General features: G+C 41.6%; 1 protein-coding gene across 4 annotated transcripts in view; it reads right to left on the bottom strand.

Annotated features, from left to right (window-relative positions):
- The window catches only part of Sptbn1 (spectrin beta, non-erythrocytic 1), a 158,585-nt gene that overhangs the window by 110,885 nt on the left and 23,126 nt on the right, over positions 1–24,574 (bottom strand). For 2 of the 4 annotated variants that reach the window (XM_027387933.2, XM_027387934.2), the window contains exon 2: positions 7,403–7,597. In XM_027387933.2, coding sequence (XP_027243734.1) covers positions 7,403–7,550 — 148 coding nt within the window. In that variant the 5' untranslated portion in view covers positions 7,551–7,597. Of the gene's footprint in view, positions 1–7,402; positions 7,598–24,574 lie in introns of those variants that run through there. The other 2 variants (XM_027387935.1, XM_027387937.2) reach the window with 2 other exon arrangements.

Genomic DNA, 24,574 nt, shown 5'->3' with positions numbered 1-24,574 from the left:
AATACCACAAACAGTTTCAGGACCCATGGACCTATCACATATATTTTTTTCAACTAGAGAAATCTAGCCACAGGGCAAAGCTGACTGTTATTACCGTGGGCTTAGAAAGTTATTAGGTTGTTTTTCTTGTTGTCAGCCACAAAGGGAAAAGAGATTTAAATTACACAGTAGCTAAAACAGTGACAACACACTCTGCTCTGCTGTTGTCTAGAGCAGCTTGTAGCCAATTGCCTTTGGCTATTATAGCAAAAGGAGATATTCTAGGGATCCAATCCATCCCTGTCATGCTTGGCCACTATAGTCACCAAATGTCTTATATCCTTGTTGAAGTGGAGAATTCCAAAGGAAAACAGCACCCACACTTGTAAGGTGCACACCTTTAATCCTGGCACTTGAGAGGCAGAGGCAGAGGCAGGCCAACCTCTCTGAGTTCCAATGCTACAGTGAGACCCATCTCAAGAAATATGAATCAATTAGTCCTCAAACTCCAACTGCTCACTTCTTTTTCTTTTCTCTTTTTCTTTCTTTTTTCTTTTCTTTTTTGGTTTTTCGAGACAGGCTATCCTGGAACTAGCTCTGTAGACCAGGCTGGCCTTGAACTCACAGAGATCCACCTGCCTCTGCCTCCCAAGTGCTGGGATTAAAGGTGTGCACCACCAATGCCCGGCTTTTCCAACTGCTCACTTCTAAACTTAATAAAGACACTTTAAAAACAATGCTTAGCTCCTGAGATCCAAAAGAAGTAAGCAAGGAAAAGACTATATTTATTAAACACCCTGCAAAGGTCACAAATTAGTAAGTTAGGTGGAAACTAGACATTTCAATAGAGGCATATTTTAAAGGGCTGAAAGTCTAATGTTTGTTTCTCTTCAATAATTCCAAGGACTTTAAAGAGAGGTGTTCATATCTGTTTCCTTTCTTTTAAAGAGAAACAGTTAATGGTGACCATAATCTTACCGTTTATAAAATGTTCTTATCTCCAAATGGAGAACACCTATCTATCTGAAAATGTGTTCTAAACGCCTATTGTCGCCTCCCCTGAGAGGCATCACCTTTTTTTAGAGACCACCTTCATATAGCTCTGTGTTCTTCTGTCTCTTTAGATTCCACATCATACTTCAGTGGTCTGTAAGCAGTCACCTGACCAAAGCCTCCCTCCTCAACAGCACCAGTGCTTCCAAATGCAATTTGAAAAAAAGGGCAAAATGGAATCGAGGAGCAACAAAGCTCCACAGACGGCAGCCAAGCTTCCTGCAATCTGGAAGACCCCCTACAGGGGGAGAGACAGAGCCAGCACAGGAGAAGGTTGAAAGCCTTAAACAAACAAACAAACAAACAAACAAACAAACAAACAAAACCCTTAGTTTGCCTTAATTTCTCTTGTTCTGGGTGTCAGTTTGCACCCATTTCCCACCGAAGATGGTCCATCCATTTCTTTCCCTACTCAGGCAGAACTCTTAATCTCCTTAGAAAGGTTAACTAATATAAAAGACCTTCTTTCTCCACATCATGTGCCATGGAACAACAACCACACCTCCAGTCAGACGGCTGGGAGGCATGGTTACATTTTCAATGAATGCCTTTTTTCTGGTTTGTCATTTTACTTATTTGGGTTTTTGGTTTTTTTGTTTGTTTGTTTGTTTTGAGACAGGGTTTCTCTGTGTAGCCCTGGCTGTCCTGGAACTCACTCGGTAGACCAAGGCTGGCCTTGAACTCACAGGCTGGCCGCTGCCTCCTGACTGGTGGGATTAAAGACGTACACCACCACCATCTGGCTTTATTTAGTTTTAATTTGGAGGAAGGTTTTACACACATACCACAGCCTGATGTGGAGGTCAAAGGAAAATTGCTGTGATTTAATTCTCTCTTTACACCATGTATGTGTAAAGAGGCAGCTTGAGACCTGTGAGGTACTCCTTGGGTAAAGGTAACTTGCTGCCAATCCTGCTGACCCAAGTTTGATCCTCAGGATACCTTTACCCAAGAGGTACCTCACAGGTCTCAAGCTGCCTCTTTTCAGGCAATAATTTGTAAGTCTCCCGCTTGCCAGGGGTGTTATAAAAAGCTATCTGGACCAATCAGAACTTCAATACTACAACCAGCCTTAAAGAAATTTGTACTCAAAAAAAAAAAAAAAATCCATGCCATTAAGTCACTGATGTTTAATTTTTCTGAAGTTAGACAAGAAATAAAGCTGAACCTACATTGCACTCGTCAGGTATGAGCCAAATTACGAAAGAACAGTTACCAGCCTCTTTTCTCCCTCCCCATCTCCTTTCATCCACCTTTTTCTGTCATTTGGGATAGTGTCTTACAATATAGATCTTGGCTGGCATGAAACTTGCTCTGTAAACCAAGCTGGCCTCAAACTCACAGAGATCTGCCTGCCTCTACTTCTTGAGTTCTGGGATTAAAAGCATGGTCACCATATCAGACCCTTGCCAGAAACTTTTCAATAACCGTCTTTACCCTACCTTAATTCTATCACATACTACTACTTATTATATTCTCGTTATTATTATTATTATTATTATTATTATTATTATTATTATTATTATTATTAATGCCAGGGGTGAAACCCAGGGCCTTGTCCATGTTAGGCAACTGTGCTCTTTCTCAGTAAATCCTACCTACCCCTTTTAAATTCAGAAAACATCTCTATTCTTTGCAACCAGAAATGACTGACTAAAAATAATTATAAATTCAGGATTCTGTTTTAAAAAATCTAATCAGTATACACAGACTCAATTTTTCGCTTCCTTGTTTCCTGAATGCTGTCTTATGGGTTACTAGTTCATGTGAATCATGTCAAAGTTATTGACAAATCTATAGTTTAATAATCAATAGAATTGTATCATAAACTAAATATAACTGAAAAAACTACCTAACATCTACCTGGCATCATTTGTTTTAGAAAATCAAATGGAATGGTATCACAGGAGATGCTGATGCCATCAAGACTTTACCCACTACACCTATACTCAGATGTGGAGAAAAGAGGATTCACAGTTCAAGGCTAGCCTGTGCTACAGTGAGATCCTGTTTTAAAACCAGCCAGCCAGCCACATGTGCTGGTGGATAAGCTATTTTTGATGCTGCATGGACTGCATTTAAGTTTAATTAGAAAAATGGTATGCCTGCCTATAATTCCAGCACTTCACAGGGAAACTGTGCACATAGTAAGACAAATTGACTTTGAGTCTATACTGATCAATTTCTTTTGCCATATCCATGATTTATCAAAAAATGTTAGCGTAATGGAAACTTTAATATTGAAGATTATCCTATGTCAAATATTACAAATTGTTAAAATGTACATCCATACAGGCTTTATTCTATGCCTTTTTTTTTGAGGAAAAAAGTGTATCAAATTTCTAACTGTTGTATACAATGTTTAAGATGTTTTCATGATTTTTTTCTAATTACAAAATAATTTGGACTTTATTTCAGGAAAAATTCCAAATATAAAAAAATTCAGAAATAGTGACTACTTTAGCATATACAATTTCAAATTCTTTCTACAGTTTATAAGACTTGATAAAGATATTAATTCCAGTTACTTTTATTAGTATTCTCCAATTAAGTATGTTATACATTTAAGAATACTCATCTCTTCCTTCCTCTAATATGTGTAGATTCTACAAAATATAAGCCACAATCACACACACACACACACAATTTTAAAAAGAAAGCATTTTAAGAGTTATTTTTTGGCTGCTTTTTTTTTTAGTACTGGGGACTGAACACAGGGCCTTGTATATGCTAGGCAAGAATTCTCCCACTGAATTACACCACTAGCCCCTCTGACTTCTCTTAAAAGATTCAAGTTTTATTTCAAATAAAATGCTGGTCACAGATGTTATCACATGTTCTACAACACAGAGGCAAGCTGGTCAGAGGTGAGGAATGTGAGCACGGCAGCATGGGATGTGGGAAATACTTACACAAACTCACTTCACAGTGCACTGCCTGAAGGACAGACCAGCATACCATAAGCCCTTTGCAAACCAACAAGACTGAGGAATGTCCTCACCTTCCTTTGGACTCTCAAGAGCAGCACAATGTGAAAGGGGGAAGCACAATCCACCATGTTTTGATTCTATGTTTAAATTTAGACTGATTCTTACCAGTCTCTCCTAGGTAAAATGAAGGTATATATTTCAAAGACTTAGTAAAATGGGGGAAAGCATTAATAATTTTTCATACTGAAACATGTTGAAAGGAAATTTTACTTTTGAGTATAGGTAATAGTCAATATTAAGTCTAATTACTTACTTACTTAAGCTATCTGAGTCTTGCCGGACATGGTAGCTTACATCAGTGACCCCAGAATGCAGGGTAACTGAGGCCAACATAGGCTGAAGAGTAGAGAGGCTGCTTTTTCTCCCAGTTTCTATGGAGAAGAAGCTAGAGTTACTGTTTTCCATACTGCCAGGGGCTCCAGGTCTTTAGAGGGCAGAGTATACTTCTCTGTGCTTGTCGGTCAGCAGGGTGGTGTGCCAACAGTGTGCTGGGAGAAAGCATTTACTCCTTCCATGCCCCAGTTCCTCTTCTACAGTTAATAGATGACAACAGCCTCCCTCCCTCATGCAACTGTCATGGACTAGCTACTTTTCTTTTTTACTGTTGTTGAGACAAGGTCTCACCATGTTGAGTATGTTGGCCTCAACATCCCAAAGGCTAGTACAAACATGTGCTACCCTGCCTGGCTTCAATTAACTATTAATATGTGCAATGCATTTAAAACAGTTCCTGGAGCATAGTAAGCAAAATGTTAAGTACTTGCTATTATTACTGCAACCCAATTATTCTGGGACTAGACTCAACACCCTTAGGTTATGACAAGGACCAACCCTGAGAACAGCTGGGCTCTTGAGTCCGTATGTATAGAAAGATGTCCCACAGAGAAAAACAAACAAGAGCTCAGGAGGTGGATAAAAAGCTTGCTGTGCAGGTGTGAGGACTGCATCCTGGATCCAAACGATAAGCAAATGCAGGTCTCTGGAGGCAGAGATGGGATCCTGGGAGCAAGCTGGCTACCTAAACTAGCTAGAATTAGTGAAGTCCTCAAGAAATAGAGCAGAGAGTGACTAAGGGAAATAACAGGCATAACTTTGGATTTCCAAACGCTTGTGCAAACGTGTGTGCACATGTACCTATATACATCCAACACACACACACACACACACACACACACACACACACACACACACACACACAGGTACACATGTGGAAAACAGAAAAACCCTAAGAAACTGCTCTATATTTTGTAAATAAAATGTCCATAAAATGAGACAGCATAGGTTACCTTGGAACCCCAGCATGAAGCTTGTGATCAGAGATAACAAATTAGCTACTGCCAGCAGAATGGTCTTAAGTTTGATAACAAATTAGCTACTGCCAACAGAATGGTCTTAAGTTTGAAAGGAAGATTCATGAAAAAGAAGTAAGTACCAACTGATCCAGCAGCATAGACCAATCATGATTTCCATAAAGTAGTGGTTCTCAACCTCCCTAAGGCTGTGACCCTTTGATACAGTTCCTCATGTTATAGTGACCCCCAAGCCCCAAATTTTTTTGTTGCTATTTCATAACTGTAATGTCACTACTGTTATGAATCACAATGTAAGTATCTATATTTCTAATGGTCTTAGGCCACCCCTGTAAAAGTGTCGCTGGACTTCCCAGAGAGGTCACAACCCACAGGCTGAGAACTACTGCTGTAACCCTTCATATTAATGAGTTGGAAAACAAGGTACTGAATCTACAGTGAATGACTAAATGGTTAATAATTCATTCAGACAAGATCAAGAAAGCTCTTTGGGGACTGGGAAGATGGCTCCCTGAGTAAAGCGCTTGTATGCATGCTTAGGACTGAATGCATATGCCCAGCACCCACATAGTCGGCAGCTGGGGCACAACACACCTGCAGTCCCAGCACCTGGAGGCAGAGGCACAACGACCGACCACCAGGTTCAGTGAGAGACCCTGTTTCAAAGAATAAGGTGAAGGGGACACTTGATGCCAACTCCAGCCTCCACAGGTATACCTAAACCCACATACATGTCCATACGATACTACTCTCCCCTCACCTCTCCTTGTCCCGTTCCCCCCCCGCCTCGCCTCACCTCCTCTCTCTCTCTCTCTCTCTCTCTCTCTCTCTCTCTCTCTCTCTCTCTCTCTCTCTCACACACACACACACACACACACACACAATCTTTACATCATCACTACTCAAAGACACAATTATCCTCCAGCCTTGCTGCCCAGGTCGGGTGGGATTGATAAAAGCTCTCTCTCTAGGGAGAAACTTGCTCAGGGAAATAAGTTGAGCATCCTATTCTTCAATGCCAGTCAGGATCACTCAGGCCAATAACTGATCCCAGGACCATGGCAGATGTCCTCTTTTCTACCAGCCTGCTGGGACTTGGGACAACCGCCTGTGACTACTGTAGACAGAGAGCCACTTGTGAAGACAGTCTGCATAACAAAAAGTAAAGAGGGAAAATACCAGACTGCTCAGGTCATTTAAACCCACCAGAAGTCTTATTTAAAGCTAGACTCTGCCTACTCTGTGACCAATAATTTCTCTGTCACTTTGGCCATGTGAGTTAGACTTCCTTTTTCTTGCTTTATAATCGGATTCTACTATAAAGACAACAGAAAATGGAACTATTTTTTCTTACAATGAATAGTAAATGTACCTGCCCATACCATGACTTTTAATCTATTGTAATTAACGACACCGAGGGGAGGATCATTAACCTGCTTTTTCACTTGGAAACAGTTTCTTCTAAATCTCAAAGTGCACACAGATGGTGCCTTAAATACACGCTAGTTGACTCTTGTATGCATTTGATACTGCTCAGTTTTCAAAGCGATGCAACCTTTTCCTGATTAGGGTCACAGAACTGTCGTAGTAATCTGCAGCAGTCACACAGGAAGGACACGTCGCACTAATGTGAATGAATCAGTGGCAGACCTCCTTGTTAACAGCACTCGATGTGCCCTTCCTAGAGGACACCACTGCTTTGCAGCACAAGATACTAACCAACCTTGCATGGCTCTGATCAGCCAATCAGCCACTGGCACTAAGTACACACCTTATTTGGATTTTTTAAAATAAAGTATAGTATGTTTCAACATTTTAAAATAAAAGATGTGTCAGAAATAAAAAAAAAAATTCTTTACAAGCTCTTAGCAGCTCTTTCTAAATTGCTATAAACATTACCACATTCTAAATTATTTTGGCCAAAAAGGTTGGCAACTCTCCAAATGTAGGTATCTTATAAAGGGGTCATCTAGATCTCACAGGACACCTTAAACTAAGGTGAGATCAATTTCAAATAACAAGCAGAGATTTTCAAGGAACTACACATCTGGTGACAGACAGGAGACTCACCTGCCAGGGCCTTGATTCGGGACCGCTCAAAGAGCCGTGCAGAGCTGTTTTCATTGTCCCAGTCATCCACGTCCCAGCGGTTGTTGACATCGCTGTACTGCTGCTGGATCTCAATGTTGTCATAGTCTGTGGCTACTGTGGTTGTCATCTTGAACTGTCTCAGGCGTTCTTCCACATCAGTTCCTTCTCAGAGCTCTGTGAAAAAGAAAAGAGAGAACTCAATTATATATACAAAGCACACAGTCTCTCCAGACTGCTACTGCATGTCCAGATATGTCTTCTAGAGCCAAAGCTGGCTTTACACTTCACCTCTGCTTCATATCTGTGACCTTGGCCAACCTACTTCGTAGCTTCTCCCAAACATGGAAGTGGGAGGCGATGTCACAGGCTGCTGAGAAGACCGAATGAAATGCTGGATGTCAAACTAATAGTTCTTCCTTTTCTAAAAAGTTTAAACTGCAGGTTTTAAGTTATAATAGCTACTTGGGTACTTGAAGAATTTTAGTTTTTTTGTCTATCACCAGAGTCTTTCTAGTTTTTCATTCATAAAATGTTATGTAAGAAAACCAATAAATCATTCATTCTATACATCCCATTTCATATTAAAATTGATGCCTAAGATTACAATGTAAGCATAAACAGCTTCTCCATTCCATGAGCAATTACTCACTTGATGAGCCCAAATATACTGAGGACTAGCTACACACTCAGCATTGCTTTAGATCCCGGGGAGAACAATAAATGATGTAAGTGGAGCTAAAGTCCTCACAGAAGGAGGTAAAAATATATATATATATATATATATACACAAGAAAAGCCAGAGGGTTTAAGGAAATAAAATGCAAGCAGAAGAACTTAAGAGTGGATGTTTTAGACTGGGAGTAACAAAAGCCCCTCTTAGTCCTGAAATGGGTCTCAGTATCCAAAAGGTACAGACCATGCACACAGATAATGAAGAGTGGCACTCTTCATGACAGACAAAGGCAACACCACAAAGGCATGCATGTATGGCTGGACTCTGGTATACTGAGGAAATGGCAACAAGGCTAGGAAGCCAGGCAGGGCCGGGCCAGGCCAGAGACAGCCAGGAGTCTAGCATGATGAACTTTGAGCCAGCACTTGTCATGGCTAGAGGTGTACTTCGAAAGGATTATTTATGGTGCCATGTGGAAAACAGATTCTAGGAGGTAAAAACAGAAGCAGAGCTGGTTGGAGGCTACTCCGAGATGGAAGTGGTTTGGCACTATAGAGGTGATAGACCTGAATGTGGTTGTGCTGTGTGTGGTGGGGTAGTCTGACAGGACCTAGTGAAAGATCTGGCTGGGCCTAAGGTATCTGCAAGGCTCTGTGCTTGATTCCTATTGGTATGGTTAAATTTCTGTATGTGTTCAATTTCTCTATGGGGACTCAGGCTCAGTCAGACACACAACACTATCCAAGTAAGTTAACTGCAAAACTAAGGAACTGGGATGGAGATAACTCTTGTTTATCTAGAAAGATATCACAAGGGAAACGACGCTCTTTATTTCCTTGCCTTCTTTGTCTTCACACTTGGCCCACGTTTTCCCCAGGGTGCACCAAGAATGCGCACAAGGACCAGTCAGCAGAACTCACTGCTAGAGTCGGTGTGATAATAAAACAAGATGCACCAGCAACACAGGACTGGCCCCTTATATAAACACCATACAAAGGAAATAAATCATGCATATGCTGAAATGAAAACAACTCTCTTACTGTGTTTCCAATGTAGCTTTCTCCAGTTCCAACATATAATCACACACCTCAGATACAACTGGATCTCCATGCTTTCACAAACCAACTGTGGCTGGAATGGCACCATTAGTGGCATAAGCAAACCACTGCTTCCTCTTTTACTGTTTCCTCACAAGCCATTGGTGAACATCAGCATATCCTATAAGCTCTTCAGGAGAAAGCACCAAGTCCACCTGACAACCCAAAACATTTGCTCTCACTGTCAGCCATCATGGTATAAACAGGAAATTCTTAAAGGGAGTGGACAGACATTGCATCCCATCAGACAGATGCAATCAGGCCCAATAAGACAAATGGGTTGACATACTATTTTTTAAAGTTAAATCAACAATATATTTGCAGAATTTCAGCAAAACACAAAAGAACAAGCTAAATTCTATTGATTGAGTGACCTTATAGTTAAACAACTCTAACGTAGGGAGATAGGGAAGGAAGAAGGGAGGACCAGCCAATATAGTCACAATACTTGACCTTGGAAATGGTTAATTTTCATGACCACGCCATCATCAAAGCTTTTTATAAACTCCATCTTGGAGCATTCTACCTCTAGCAAAGAAAAACTTGATAGTACCATTAACCCCTCAGAGTATAGTCACTCAAAGTCTAATCCAACTCAAGGAGAAACCCAGGCTCACCAGGTAAGTTTTGGTATTTGGTGCCATCTACTGACCAATAGACCATGCTACACACCTTTTAAACAAGAGGCTGTCAGCTATGAGGACAACTCACACGGCACAAGGAGATATCATTCAGAGGTTGGGTTTTTTCCCAAAGTGCTATCAATCATGCACTCCTAGGGCAGATAAAATTTGTGCTTTTTAAACGGTGAAACAAGACCAGCAGGAGAGAAATGTTGGACATCTCCACCTTCTTAGAACTCTGCCTTTAGGAAAAGCTCCAGAGGGTAGGGTAAGGCCTGGAAGGTATAGGCCTGGAAGTCTGTCTGACTATACCACCATTCTATGAGCTCGTGCAATAACCCTTCAATGAGTAAAGTCAACACTGTTGACTGACATGAGTAATGTCCAAGTTTTTTGCTGCTAGGTTTTGAGCAGACAGTTTAAAGCATCTATCTACCTTCTCTTCTTCACTATGTGTCCATGTGTAAACATAAAAAGGAAATAATACTATAGTTTTTTTTTAAAGATTTTATCTATTATGTATACAACATTCTGCTTCCATGTATATCTGCACACCAGAAGAGGGCACCAGATCTCATAACAGATGGTTGTGAGCCAACCTGTGGTTGCTGGGAATTGAACTCAGGACCTCTTGGAAGAGCAGTCAGTGCTCTTAACCTCTGAGCCATCTCTCCAGCCCCAATAATATAGTTTTTAAAAGGCTAAGAGCTCTCCCTCTCATCTTATTCTCTAATCCTGTCTTATGAACAGGAATTTCCCAAAAAATCCCCAAAGAAATTTCAAATATGTTATCACATTTTGCTTCAATAATCAGAAAATACTTTTAACTTTTTAAACTAGTGGGTCAAAATAGAACATTGGTAAGGAACCTATGATTCTAGACCCATGAAGCAAAATGTTCTTATATGACACAGACTACTACAGGTCATGATCATAGAGAAGAAACTAGAGTATTACTGTTCCTGCTTTAGAAGCATTCAGTTAGTTCTCTCAGTTTATGAAATTTTAAAAGTCAATGCCCGGAAATCCCAAAGCAAAACACTTTATCTATCCTGTTATTTCCTAACATGTCATATTTATTTTCTGTCACACAGGCAACTGTAAGCCCACAGTGTTTTGCACTATGAAGAAACAAGAGTTTATCTCCATTCTACTTTCCAGGCCTCTTCTATTACATAGAATCTCCCATGACCATGCTTTCAGGGCTCTCTGGCGCTTCCTTACCCTAAGGCTGACCAGCTGCTCATGGACAGCTAAGTGGAGTTACTCAGTGGTCACCTCACAATCCACAAATTCAGCTTAAAAGCAGAATACCAATTAATGTGAATGAATACAATAAAGCACTTTGCCATACACACACACGCTAATCTTGGTTTTCCTTTTTATATTTAATCTTTACCAGAGAGAGAGAGAGAGAGAGAGAGAGAGAGAGAGAGAGAGAGAGAGAGAGAGAGAGAGAGAGAGAGAGAGAAAGAGAGAGAGAGTGAGTTCCATCCTGGAACTCACTCTGTAGACCAGGCTGGCCTAGAACTCATGGAGATCTGCCTGTCTCTGCCTCCTGAGTGCAAGGATCAAGGGCATGCACCACCACCACTGGGCAGCTTGACAGTATTTTTTTCCTTTTTTCTTTTTCTTTTTTTTTTTTTTTTTTTTTTTTTTTTTTTTGAGACAGGGTTTCTTTGTAGCCCTGGCTGCTCTGGAACTCTACAGATCTGCCTGCCTCTGCCTCCTCAGTACTAGGAGTAAAGGTGTGCACTGCCACCATCTGGCAGACAGTATTTTTTTAAAAAAAATCTGTCTAAACTAGTAAGATCTTATAGAAGAAAGTAACAGAGAATATAAGAAATTTTCACTGGCAATACACATATGTACACACTTATTTGTTACTCAATCTTAATTAACAGCTCAACTAAATTCAAGTAAAATGAACAGGATGACCCACACCTGCCAACCACTTTCAGGAGGAAAATCAGACATTGCTCTTACAGAATTTACAAATACTACACACACTTCACATGTTCCCATTTCACTCACACAATTTTTTAAAACATTAAAAATATAAGTTGTTCTCAGGATTTTGAAGACAACAAACTGTATACATAAGATTTTTCACTACTACATCTATGAAAGTTTGATATCAACCTTCTCAACTATTTAGTCACCAAAACTCAGGACAGTTATACACTGCCCACTGTTACTTGCCTGCTGAAGCATTCTGTAATAAGTGTAAAACAGCCAACACAGAGGAACATTTAAACAACCAGTGAATCAGGTCACCAACTGCTATTCAGGTTCATAGAGTGAGTATCTTCAGAGGACCCAAGACTCCATCAGACAAACTCATTGTTTGATAATGATATCTTTGGAGAGATGGAGAATATGGAGGAAGAAAAATACCTATGATAATCAGTCTAAGCTTGAGAGGGGCAACTTCCCCTTTCTGCACTGGGAAGTCTCTGTACAAAAACATGAAGACATACAGTTAAAATGGTTTTCAAACTCACAAGCATACAATGTATTTTAGAAAACTATCATATGCTTAAGAAACAAACAACAAAACTCCAACAAGGGCTAGAAAGATGGCTCAAAAGGATAAAGCACCTACTGCTGATCCTAATGGCTCAAGTTCAATCTTTAGGTTCCCACGTGGTGGGAGGACAGAATCAATTCCTAAGCTCTACGATGAGTAGCTATCAATATCATCCTAGGTGTGAAGAGTGTCCAGGTTCTCTGTAACTTGCCGAGACACCTGAAGCACTTGTCAGCTTCCTGTTGGCATGCACACAGGTACAAGTGCTGTTCTCGATTACAGTCTCCCACAAACAAATAAATAATGAATTTTAAAGCACACAACTGCCATAGAGATAACATCCAAAACTCATAAAATTTGACCACTCTGAAAAGAAATAGTAGTTAAATTTTTACTTTTGCCTTGTTAATAAAGGGAAACTTACTATAATCAACTTTAGGCCATTTATCAATGATTTATTACATCCCCTACCACGAGACTCAGAGTACTGGAGTTAAAGGCATGTCCCACCATGTCCAGCCCCATCATAATCAATTTATCTTCTTAGTAGACTGTTAACATTATGAAGCAGTTTTGATAATATATGAATTCTGTTTTGAGTGCTAGCAGCATTTGCCTAGTATTATTTTTCCATCCCATTATTTTAAACCTTCCACAGTTAAAGTCACATGGCCATGATATGTTTGTCACAATACCTTTATCACTGCTGTGTCCAGGGCTGGAAGAGTGCAATCTAAGCTCTAACAGAAAGTTGATGAGACTAACCTCTAACACATAACTAAAAACAACATTTGAAGGCTTACTTTATATGAACCATCCTGCTATCCTTACTTTCTCATTCTGTCCTACTCAACAACCTTATGCAGTCTATACTATTATTGTCAGCCCTTGTTTGGCTAACAAAGAAAGGTAAAATTGCCACACTCCGGTGGTAGCACATACTTTTAATCCCAGCACTCAGGAGGCAGAGGCAGGCAGTTTTAAGTCCACAGAGTGAGTTCCAGGACAGCCAGGGCTACACAGAGAAACCCTTTCTCAAAAACCAAAACAAAAGGTGAAATTAATGAATAAGACTTTGCCAATGATGACACTGGACAAACAGCAGGAAGCCATGCTTTTCTTTGCCTAGAGTCTCCAGCCTCAAGTTGGGGCAGTAACTCCAATGCTCTGTACCAGCAAGGGACACCAGCTACGAACTTCCAGCAATCTGACTGAAACACCAAGGAGCATCAACAGATCAGGGAGCGTGGAACAGAAGCACGGTAAGAAGGGTGCTCAGGGCAGAGCCTCCACAGCATGACGGATTCAACAAACATACCCACTCTACAAAGCCTAACCCTTCTAACCTCAGGGAACCCTGACCTCACCTGTACCAGGTTAGTATTTGATGAACTTAAATTATCCTTAATGGGTATATATGGTGTTGGGAATGGTCACTTAAGGCAAACATTGATAAAATTACCTGCACTATACCTAAAAAAAAGGGGGGGTGTACAAAGATAGAGACCTGCTATTCTAAGATGCTCATTCCAGAACAAACAGCACTCAGTATCAAAGGCATCATCTTAACTAATCACATATTTGTTCCTATAAGAAAAGAGAAAAAAAAGAGGGGGGAGCACCCACGGCTGTCTCTGTCTGGCAGAAGGCAATTTCTCGGCAGGGTGAGGACAGGGGTGAGTCTGCCTCCTTACTAGGCGACAATAGTACTGCTCTCTGCAGCTGCTCAACATGGTTCTTTGCAGTGCAGTCTACTGGTCTACTGAGAGGTCACCAAAGATCCCTTCTGGAAAAGGTCATCCCATTCTCAAGTCAGCCCCAGCAGGGGATGTGGGCCAAGCCATCCTGATGCCTATCACCTTATTCCTTTTCTGCAGAGAGAAAGGCATGAGATTGTCACTGCATCCTGACAGCACTTCCCAATGAGGACTGTGGTTTAGCTGGGCTGGCTCAGGAGCCACCAAAGGCTGGAAACTACTCAGCAGCTGGGTTCCTTCTGCTAAACATGTTGCAAGCTCCAGGTACCAATGAAACTACCTGCACACACCCCACCTCCTCACTGACCAGAAGAAGTCCATCTCCAGCGGCCCAAACCAGAACACTTCGAGCACAAGGAATGTATAACCTATTTTGGAACCTTCCAGCCAGTTTTAGAATTCTGGCACTCTATGTCTTAGATCTCTTTCTTCCGCTATTTGAAACACAAGTCTTACAGTAAGATATCTTATGTATAATTGTGTGGCTATTTAAAATAAGCCTTCAGCTGACAAATGTAACTACTCAGTCATTAAAAAGAAAAGAAAAAATATGCGTAAAACATGTTTTTGTTTGTTTGTTTTCGAAACAGGGTTTCAGCTTTGGCTGTCCTGGAACTCCCTTTGTAGACCAGGCTGCCCTTGATCTGCCTGCCTCTGTCTCCCGAGTGCTGGAATTAAGGGCGTACACCACCACCACCTGGCTGAAAACATTTTCATTCCCTCACTTTTAGTAGATTATACACCAGAGCAAAAACACAAAACAAACCCTAAGAAATGAACAATTAACATAACAAAAGTAGAGAGGATTATAATATCAAGATGCCAAAAATACTGATTACATTTCAATTACCGTTTGTGCCTTCAACGGAGAAGCATATCCTCCACTGGCCAGGACCCAGTCTAACAGCTGCATTGCCTTTTCTACTTCACAAACATTGGGAAGGTTAGCCAAAGCTGTACTGGCTGCCAGCCAGGGTTTTATTATTACGCACTATTAGCTCCTAGTGAGAAATGTGGGCTCAAGGAAGGGGGAAGGCCAAGCAACAAGACGGGGTTCACAACCACGGACAGATGTGAAGGTTTCTCTGTCTGCCAGAAAAATACCTTCTACATTCATTCTATCACTTTCGGCCTTTATTATTTTAATTAAACAATTGCAGATGCTGTATGTTTAGAACATCACTTAGGGACTTAACTGTGGGACTTTTCTTGTATCAGATGCTGCGCCAGGACAATGTTGTAATGTTAAGCAGATAACGTAGAAGCGGACTGGCTCTTCTCTCTCCTCCCCGCACTTTGCAAGTGAAGAAGTAAATGAGAAGCACATAAGCAGCTGCCCATCTTCCGGGTCCACCTCCTATCAAGCCAGTTGTGGCTCAAAGCCTCTCGTTTTCAGACACTTTCATAATTACTGGAGTCTTGCCTTTCTCTTTAAGGTTTATAAGCCAAATAGAGCTGCATGGTCTAAGTACAAACTTTCCAAACTCATGAATGAGTAAAAATTAAACTAAGTGGAGGGATCAATTTAGGTTCCCAACTTTTATTTAAAGAATACAAAATAAACACCAGAAAAATCGATATTTTCACTATTTTATTAAAAAGGAGCCAAAACGGGCTGGAGAGATGGTTCATAGTTATGAGCAATGGCTACTCTTCCAGAGGTCCTGAGTTCAATTCCCAGCAACCAACTAGAACTAAAAGAGCAAATGGCAGATCAAATTCAAGAGGACAAATGGCAATCCCACCCAACCCTGTTCAGAGAGCAGTGGTCTCAGGAAACCCTTGACTCCTAGCACAAAGGAAAAACTGCAAGCCAGCCAGCAGTCAGGGAGAACTGGCCCAAGGGTATAACAGAAAAGACCATGGACTTGGGATTTAAGCCTAACTGGTCTAGCTTCTGTGTCTATCTTATGCTGTACAAAATGGTCATGACATGTCCTGTGCAGCGAGTTAAATTAAGTAAATTTAAAATACATTTTAAAACTCAGCTTTTCAACCGCCCCAGTCTTAGCACTCAGAAGTCACTGGTGATCCCTGGGTACTGTCCTGACAGGGTGGCTGGGGAGCATTCCCAGTGGTACATCCATGAGACCTCACTCCTAGCTCTTGCCCCATTCTCTTGCTGTCTCTTCATCTGGACTTGATTCCAGTGCTGTAGCCTCATCTTCAAGTTGTACCCTCAGCCCAAGCAACCACAACACAACAGACATTCCAGATGGGGCTTTTTCTTGTTTTTCTGTTATTTTCTACCCTTCTCTTGGCTGGGTGTTGGGAGGAATGGTCTGAGGCTGTGAGATCACTGTTGCGCAACTACCTTTCCAGACAGCTTATCTACGGATTCTGGGTAGCCCTTCCCAAATGCAGTTAAAAGTCTGTGGCAATGTTTCAAAATGTAGGAAATGTTCCACACAAAGTTCTTCCCATAACACGAGGAATATTTAGGCAGTATCACAATGACTTTCCATTCCATGGCTTAGAAAGGGACTCAGGCCAAGGTGCCCTTGCAGGCTGATAGTAAAGGGCGTGACTCCTATGATCCACAAACAAGTTAGTTGTTCCCTTGAGGAAAAGGGAACTGTTAATGTTCAGTTATTCCAAGGCTGACAAATCTGGCTTATTATAAAATCTGAATCCAAACAACCAGCTTCTATTACCAAGTACTGGAGAGAAAGGAGACCCAGGACAGGCAAACTGTGTAGTAAAAACAAAACCTTAGCATGGAGAGACAAAAAGGGAATCCTGTGGTAAACTGAGGAAGGAAGAAATGGGCTTCATGGCAGGCTTCCTGTTCAGGCTACGGCTGCACTTTCTTGCTGCACCTGTTAAATGAAGTCAGCATAGTATATATAACAAATGAGTGAATTCTCTCTCCTCCTCCTGTAAGTCAAGCATTCTTGTGATGATCACTGTCAAAGCCTCTCACTGAACCCCAGGGGACCTGAGTGGACAGGCTATCTTCTGTGTCACCAGGTGATGAGTTTCTCTTAGGTCCCAGGACAACAGAGGGAAGCAGATGTGCTGGTTTCTTCATTAGGGGTCTAAAACTCACAACAAAGAGCATGATGTACACACAGATATCAGACCTTCAATCCACACTATATGTTTATCCTCATTTTATTTCCTGAATAACTGTTTTCAGAAACATAAGCCAAACTATGTATGGCTGCACAACATCCTAAGGCTATCTACAGATGTTTCATACTTTATTTAACCAAACCCCTGCTACAGAACACACAGTTGTTTATATTTATAACAGCATTTTTGTAAATACGGTAGTTCAATGCTCTCTAGTTATTTTCTTAAGATTAATTTCTAGAAGGAATTTTACTGCCCTACAGAAACAGAAAGCCCATTAGCACTCTACATACCCATGCACATCTAACGATACATGGAACACAAAAGCATTAAAAATGTTTGCTATTACTTTGATTTATACTTTTTTCATTAAACAATGCATTTTATTTATAACATAACAAACCAAACACAATTATGGGGGGGATACTAGTAGAATTGCTGGTGATGGTCTTCTTTTCTCCTAGTGCAGGACCATCTCCTAGTCCCAACATATCTGAAATGCACAGGAACTTTTCCTGAGAGAATAATCCAACACACAGTGATAGTTTATTTTTATGCCTCCCACAGATGAAATAATGATCATTCAATAACAAAGCACTATTATATACTAACTTCTCAAAAGCACTACTTCCCTTTGGTTAAAATGTCTACCAGATCAAGGCCAATTTTTTCTGTAATATAAACTGAGAAATAATATCCTTCAATATAATTTTTAATTAGATACACATTATTTTGCTTGATTATTAGTAAAAGTAATTTATTTTCCCAGACTTTTTGGCAATATACAAACCCCCAAAAGGATTTTAATGAGATGAGTCACAAGATATACAATATGCATACTACAAGCGATGCTCTATGTCCATATAAAATGAGACAAAAGACTCAGATAAAATAGGAAGTAACAAAGTAGGAACCTTGTAATTCTACTTTTATTTTAAAACATATACTTATATGAAGTATTATACGCAAAAACATTAAAAGTAGTTAATACTGGGAGGTGAGATTATAGACAATTTTAAATTTCTTATTTTTTTTTAATTTTCTTTTAGTTTCTTCTATGAAGAACACTTTATTTCTGATATGAAGAATTGTCAGTATTTGTGCAGGTGGGTATGCGGTGGTATGTGGTATGCAGTTTCTGGGACACACCAGCAGTCTGCCAAGACACACCAGCCTTAGATAACAAGGTTCTCCACAAGAATACCCTTGATAGATGGAGAACAAACATCCCCTGAGGGGTCTCTGAGCTCTGAACCCCAAATTCCTGACTGGTCATTCTCCCAGAGCCAAGAGCCTTGGGCTGCTTACCACCTATCCATGATGACCAAAGGTTTTCAAAACAAAACGCCAAAGTGAAAGCTGATCACACAAGTCTCATGCCCCATGGCAGATCCCTAGTGTCTCCAGGCTCGGCATTCCACAGAAGTGTCCTCCCCCTCATGTTCACAATAGCTGACTTCTCCCAGGACTTCTGACTGCACACTTCAGTTCCCTCACAGAATGGCAGCCACTGGCCCACTCCTACCCCTGTTCTTGACAGGGAACAGATTGAGTGGGAGGGATACAGCAGTCAGGAGGGGTGGACACGTGGGGAAAAAAGAACAGTTTTATTATGGTATAACACAGACTTACTGTGTATCATACAGTTTGGTAAGCTTTGACATACGTACATAACTCAGAAACAATAACCTCAAAAAGAGAGCATATCAACCATTCCAAAAAGCTTCCCTATGTCCCCTGTCCCAACACAAGCACAGTCTGCTTCCTGTTGCTGTAATCTGCATTTTCTACACAAGCAGACATATTGCTTGATGACCGGGCTACTTCACTTGGCACAGGCCTGGGATTAGCAATGATAATGCATACATACACCAACAGTTTCATTTATCCACTCACTTGTGAGGGGACATTTCTTCTATTTCCATTTTTGAAGCTACTACAAAGGAAGCTGCTGTGAACATCCCTCATTATTGTTTTATTTCCTTCTTAGGTATTCTAGGCAAGTATCTAGCAGCACAGTACCCGGATCATTATTTCATTATTGCATTGTATAGCATTCTAACTCAGAGTGAGAGAGCGAGAGAGAGCGAGAGAGAGCGAGAGAGAGCGAGAGAGAGAGAGAAAGAGAGAGAGAGAGAGAGAAGGGAAAGTCACCCACTGGGATCCACCTGCCTGGTTGGGATTAAAGGTGTGCCCCACTATGACCAGCAGCTTTTCTCTGTTGAATTGTTGCCACAGCCACCTGACTGGTTTCTCTACTTAGAACTCTGAGTGACTGAAAAACTCATCCTCTTCCACAATGTAGTTCAACTGGGGTTTTAGGGCTTTTAATGTTTGTTTGCTTGTTATTGTCTGTATGCACATGGCTTCTTGCCTGCATGCATGTCTGTGCACTGCTGGATGCCTGGTGCTCAGAAAGGCCAGAAGAGGGCATCAGATCCCCTGGTACTGAAGTTACAGATGATCATAAGATGATCGTATCTGGTTCAAACCCAGGCCCTCTGGAAGATGAACTAGTGCTCTTAATAACTGAGCCATCTTTCCAGCCCTTGAGTGGGTTTTGAAAGACATACGAAACCAGCCTAAAATCTTTCAAGGTCCTCCTCCATCTTTCGAGGAGGGAGATCTTTGCCTTGCCTGAACTCCCTCATTCTTAAACATCTCCCTCTGCTCTACCCATAACAGAAAGGTTCACAGCACTCGGAAAATCTCCAGAAATCTACAAGATGACCCCAACCAAGAATCTAAGCAATAGTGGAGAGGCTACCTTAATAGTCCTTCCCCTATAATGAGATTGATGAATACCTTAAATGCCATCCTAGAGCCTTCATCCAGTAGCTGATGAAAGCAGAAGCAGAGATTCACAGCTAAGCACTGAGCTGAACTCCTGGAATCCAGTTGTAGAGAGGAAGGAGTGATGAGCAGAGGGGTCAAGACCATGTTGGGGAAACTCACAGAAATAGCTGACCTGAGCAAGTGGGAGCTCACAGACTCCAGACTGACAGCTGGAGAACCAGCATAGGACCAAACCAGGCCCCCTGAAAGTGGGTGTCAGTTGGGGGACTGGACAGTTTATGACATCTCTGGCAATGGAACCTGCATCTATCCCTAGTGCACAAATGGGCTTTGGGAGTCCATTCGCTATAGAGGGATACTCTCTCAATCTAGATACACTGAGGGTGGAGGCTAGGTCCTGCCCCAAAAGATAGACTTTGATGATCCCTGTGGGAGGCCTCACCCTCCCCGAGGAGTAGTTGGGGAATGAGATGGGGGGGTGGGGCTGGCAGAGGGAATAGGATGACAGGAGAAAGAAGGAACTGGGATTGGTATGTAAAATAAGATTGTTTTAAATTTAAGTAAAAGTTAATTCTAAAAATCCAAGTTCAAAGCCTGCCTAGGCTACATAGGGAATTCAAGCCCTGCTTAGGCATTTCGGAGAGATCCTATTTCAAAATAAAAAAAAAAAAAAAAAAAAAAAAAAAAAAAAAAAAAAGGACTTAGGGGCTGGAGAGATGGCTCATTGGTTAAGAGCACTGGTTGTTCTTCCAGAGGTCCTGGTTTAATTCCCAGCAACCACATGGTGGCTCACAACAGTCTATAACTCTAGTCCCAGAAGATCAAACACCCTCTTCCTGCCACAAACACCCATACACACCAAATAAAAATAAATTTACAATATTTTTTAAAAATTTAAGAATTGAAAGTAGAAAAAGAGCAGGTGTGGTGGTGCACACCTTTAATCCCAGCACTCTGGAGGCAGAGGCAGGTGATCTGTGAGTTTGAGGCCAGCCTGGTTCCCAGAATGATTTCCAGGACAGAGAAAAAGGGGGTGGGGGATAGGAAAAGTGTGAAATTACCTTTTTTTCTATGAAGAAATGTACCATCTGAATTTGTTGGTTTTTTGTTTGTTTGTTTGTTTGTTGAGAGAAGGGTAAACTCAATGACAAAGTCAGCCAGATGAGATCACGTGCAGCAGCACAACTTCAGAAAAGAAGCCCAAGATCACTCTCAGGTCCCACACCCAGGCTATGTGGCCGCAAAGGACGGGTGACATATCACCCTTTAAAATGAACTAAGAGATAGCCTATGGGACGAAACAGGAGAACACAACCTGCTGCCAAAGTAAAAAATCAACCCAAAAGAAAGGGATTTAGGAAGGAGACTGCAATATGAGCCATCAGTGGAGCTGAAACTGGAGATTGGCTGTCCCTCAAAGGTACAAGGGACTTCAGAAAGATCTCTGCTCTAGTCTTACTCCTGGCCTCCTCTAACCATAATAAATGAGCTCACCTCCCTCGTTTTCAGTTTCTCCATGTGAAAGCAGAGGTGTGGCGATAAGGCCTCTGTTCCCAACTCAGCTGTGAACCAGAATCACCTAGGAATAAGAATACAGACTCCTGGGACATGCTGAGAAAGGCTCTCATTGGCAGAGATCTGACTACCCAGGGATTACACGATGGCTCTAAAAGCTCAAGTGGTCTAAGGTGATGTCTGAAGCTCCATTGCTCCTCCTGCAATTGAGAAATCCTATCACCTGCCATTAAAGCATTAGTGCTTACCATCTTACCATCCTCTAAGCATTTCCCTTTCGGTCCTTCCATCCACCTTCCATTTTCCTGTTCTTACCTAGCTCTCAGAGCTTGGTGGAAAAATATTAAAGCCTGGCAAAGCGGGGAGGGATGGGTATAGTTCAAAATAGTAGATAAATGAAGTAAAAATTACCGTTCACAGAAATCACTGGCAATGGGAAGGGAAGTATGCCTCTACTATCAATGAAGAACAGCAGAGTTGAAGCTGAGATTGCAGTACAGTTGGATGAGTTCTTGTTTAGCATATATGATACCCTAGGTTTGATCCACAGAGCCACATAAAACCAAGTATAATGGCACTTGGAGAGGTGGAATCAAAAGGATTAGGAGACAAAAGTTATCCTGAATCTGTATAGTGAATTCAAGGCCAGCCAGGGAATCCAGCTACCTCAAGACCCAGCTACACCACTCCTGGGCATATCTCCAAAGGATGCTCCATCCTATCACAAGGGCCCTTATGCAACTAGGTTCACAGCAGTTTTATTCATAACAGCCAGAACATGGAAACAACCTAGATATCCCTCAACTGAAGAATGGATAAAGAAAATGTGGTACATTTACACAACATTGTATTATTCAGCTGTTAAAAACAGTGACATTATGATGGAACTAGAAAAAAAAATCATCCTGAGTGAGGTAACCCAGACTCAGAAAGACAAACACGGTATATACTCACTCATAAGTGGACATTAGCTGTTAAGTAAATGATAAGCATGCTACAATCCACTGACCCAGAGAGGCTAAGTAATGAGGAGGGCTCCAAGGGGATGCATGGATCTCCCTGGGAAGGGGAAATAGAACAGATTTTGTGGGTGAACTGGGAGCAGGCAGGGATGGGAACAGGAGGGATCAGGCTGGGCAGAAGAGAGTACTGGGAGAGACAACTGGAATTGGGGGGAGGGCATTTGGGAGATATGGAAACTCCATGGACTCTACAAGAGGGACCCTAGAGAAGACTCCTAGTAACAGAGGGTATAGATCCTGAACCGGCCACATTCTATAACCAGCAGTGGGACTAGGACATCAACCCAGCCACAAAACTTTTGACCTACAATCTATCCTATCTACAAGATGTGCTGGGGTAATGGTGATAGACTTCCAGTGACTGATCCAACCTGAGGCCTATGCCTGACACTACCAGGAACTAGAGGCTGGACAGCCCAGAGACCCAGGACAGAACCAAACATGACTGTCAAAACAAATAAAAACAAAACAAATGACAATGAAAAGATTCCTAAGGATATTCTGTTAAACTCACTGATCTGGGCCTAGCCTAGATGTCATTAGAGAAGCTTCATTCAGCAACCGATGGGAGCAGATGCAGAGACCCACAGCCAAACACCAGGAGGAGCCAACGGAACTCCACAGAAGAGGAGAAGGGAAGACTGTAGGAGCCAGAGGGGTCAAGAATCACAGACTCAACTAAACAGGGTTTATAGGGGAATCACAAAGACTAAAGTGACAGTCACAGACCCTGCATGGATCTGAGCTAGGTGCTCTACATAAATGTTATGGTTGTGTAGCTTGGTGCTCTTGTGGGACTCCTAACAGTGGGAGTGGGGGTGTCTCTGACTCTTTTACCTGTGCTTGGGACCCTTTTATCCTACTGGATTGTCTCATCCAGCCTTGATGTGAAGGTTTGTGCCTAGTCTTATTGTAGCTTGCTTTGCCAAGTTTGGCTGATAAACTTGGGAGGCCTGCTGGTTTTTTTTTTTTTTTTTTTTTTTTTTTTTTTTTTTTTTTTTTTTTTTTAAGGGAAATTGAAGAGTGTATCTGGGAAAAACAGGAAGTTTGGGGAGGGATGGGAGGAGTGGAGGGAGGGGAAACTGTGGTGGGATGTAATGTATTATAGAAGAATATAAAAGGGGGCAGCAGATTATAGGGAAGATGAAGGTACAGAGGTGAATACTGTTGGGGAAAGCTTGAGCAGGAGGAGCCTGGGGTATGGGAGAAGACAGCTAACCCAATGGATAGGTCTGGAATCCATGTGGGAGTCTATCATCTCAAAAACCCAACTTTAAAAAAAATAAATTGGAGGTAGAACACATGTGAAATGAAAAAAGAGGGGTAATACTGGGCATGAAAATGTTAAGCAACGATGGGAGCAGTAACGGCATCGGGTAATGGGTAGATTAACCAAAACTAAGGAGATATGAAAAAGTCTCACAGAAAGTCACTGGCTAGTAAGCTAATTTTGAAAAACAACTGTAAGTAAGGACAAAGGAAAGATTTTGAATGGAATTCCCCTGCCTGGTAGATGGGTAACACTACTCTCAGAGAACATGGGTTGGTTTGTAAATGAACATCACAGCATCTGGTGGTTTGAATGAGAATGGTCTCATAGGCTCATATAGTTTAATAAAGTCCCCAGATGATGGAATTGTTTGGAAAGGATTAGGAGTGTGTTACTGGGTACCAGTTTTAGGGTTTCAAAACCTCACTCCATTCCTGGTTAGCTCTCTCTCTCTCTCTCTCTCTCTCTCTCTCTCTCTCTCTCTCTCTCTCTCTTTTTTTAAGATTTTATGTAATTATTATGTGTATGCAGTCTTCTGCCTGCACGCCAGCAGAGGGCACCAGATTTCATTCAAGGTGGTTGTGAGCCACCATGTGGTTGCTGGGAATTGAACTTAGGACCTCTGGAAGAACAGTCAGTGCTCTCTGCTGAGCCATCTCTCCAGCCCAATAACATTTTTTGTTTTTGGTTTTTTGAGACAGGGTTTCTCTGTGAGCTTTGGAGCCTATCCTGACACTCGCTCTGGAGACCAGGCTGGCCTTGAACTCACAGAGATCCGCCTGCCTCTGCCTCC

The sequence above is a fragment of the Cricetulus griseus genome (assembly GCF_003668045.3).
Source record: "Cricetulus griseus strain 17A/GY chromosome 1 unlocalized genomic scaffold, alternate assembly CriGri-PICRH-1.0 chr1_1, whole genome shotgun sequence".
Taxonomy (NCBI): domain Eukaryota; kingdom Metazoa; phylum Chordata; class Mammalia; order Rodentia; family Cricetidae; genus Cricetulus; species Cricetulus griseus.
The sequence above is the reverse complement of the archived record's forward strand: the minus strand, read 5'-3'. Positions and strand labels throughout refer to the sequence as shown.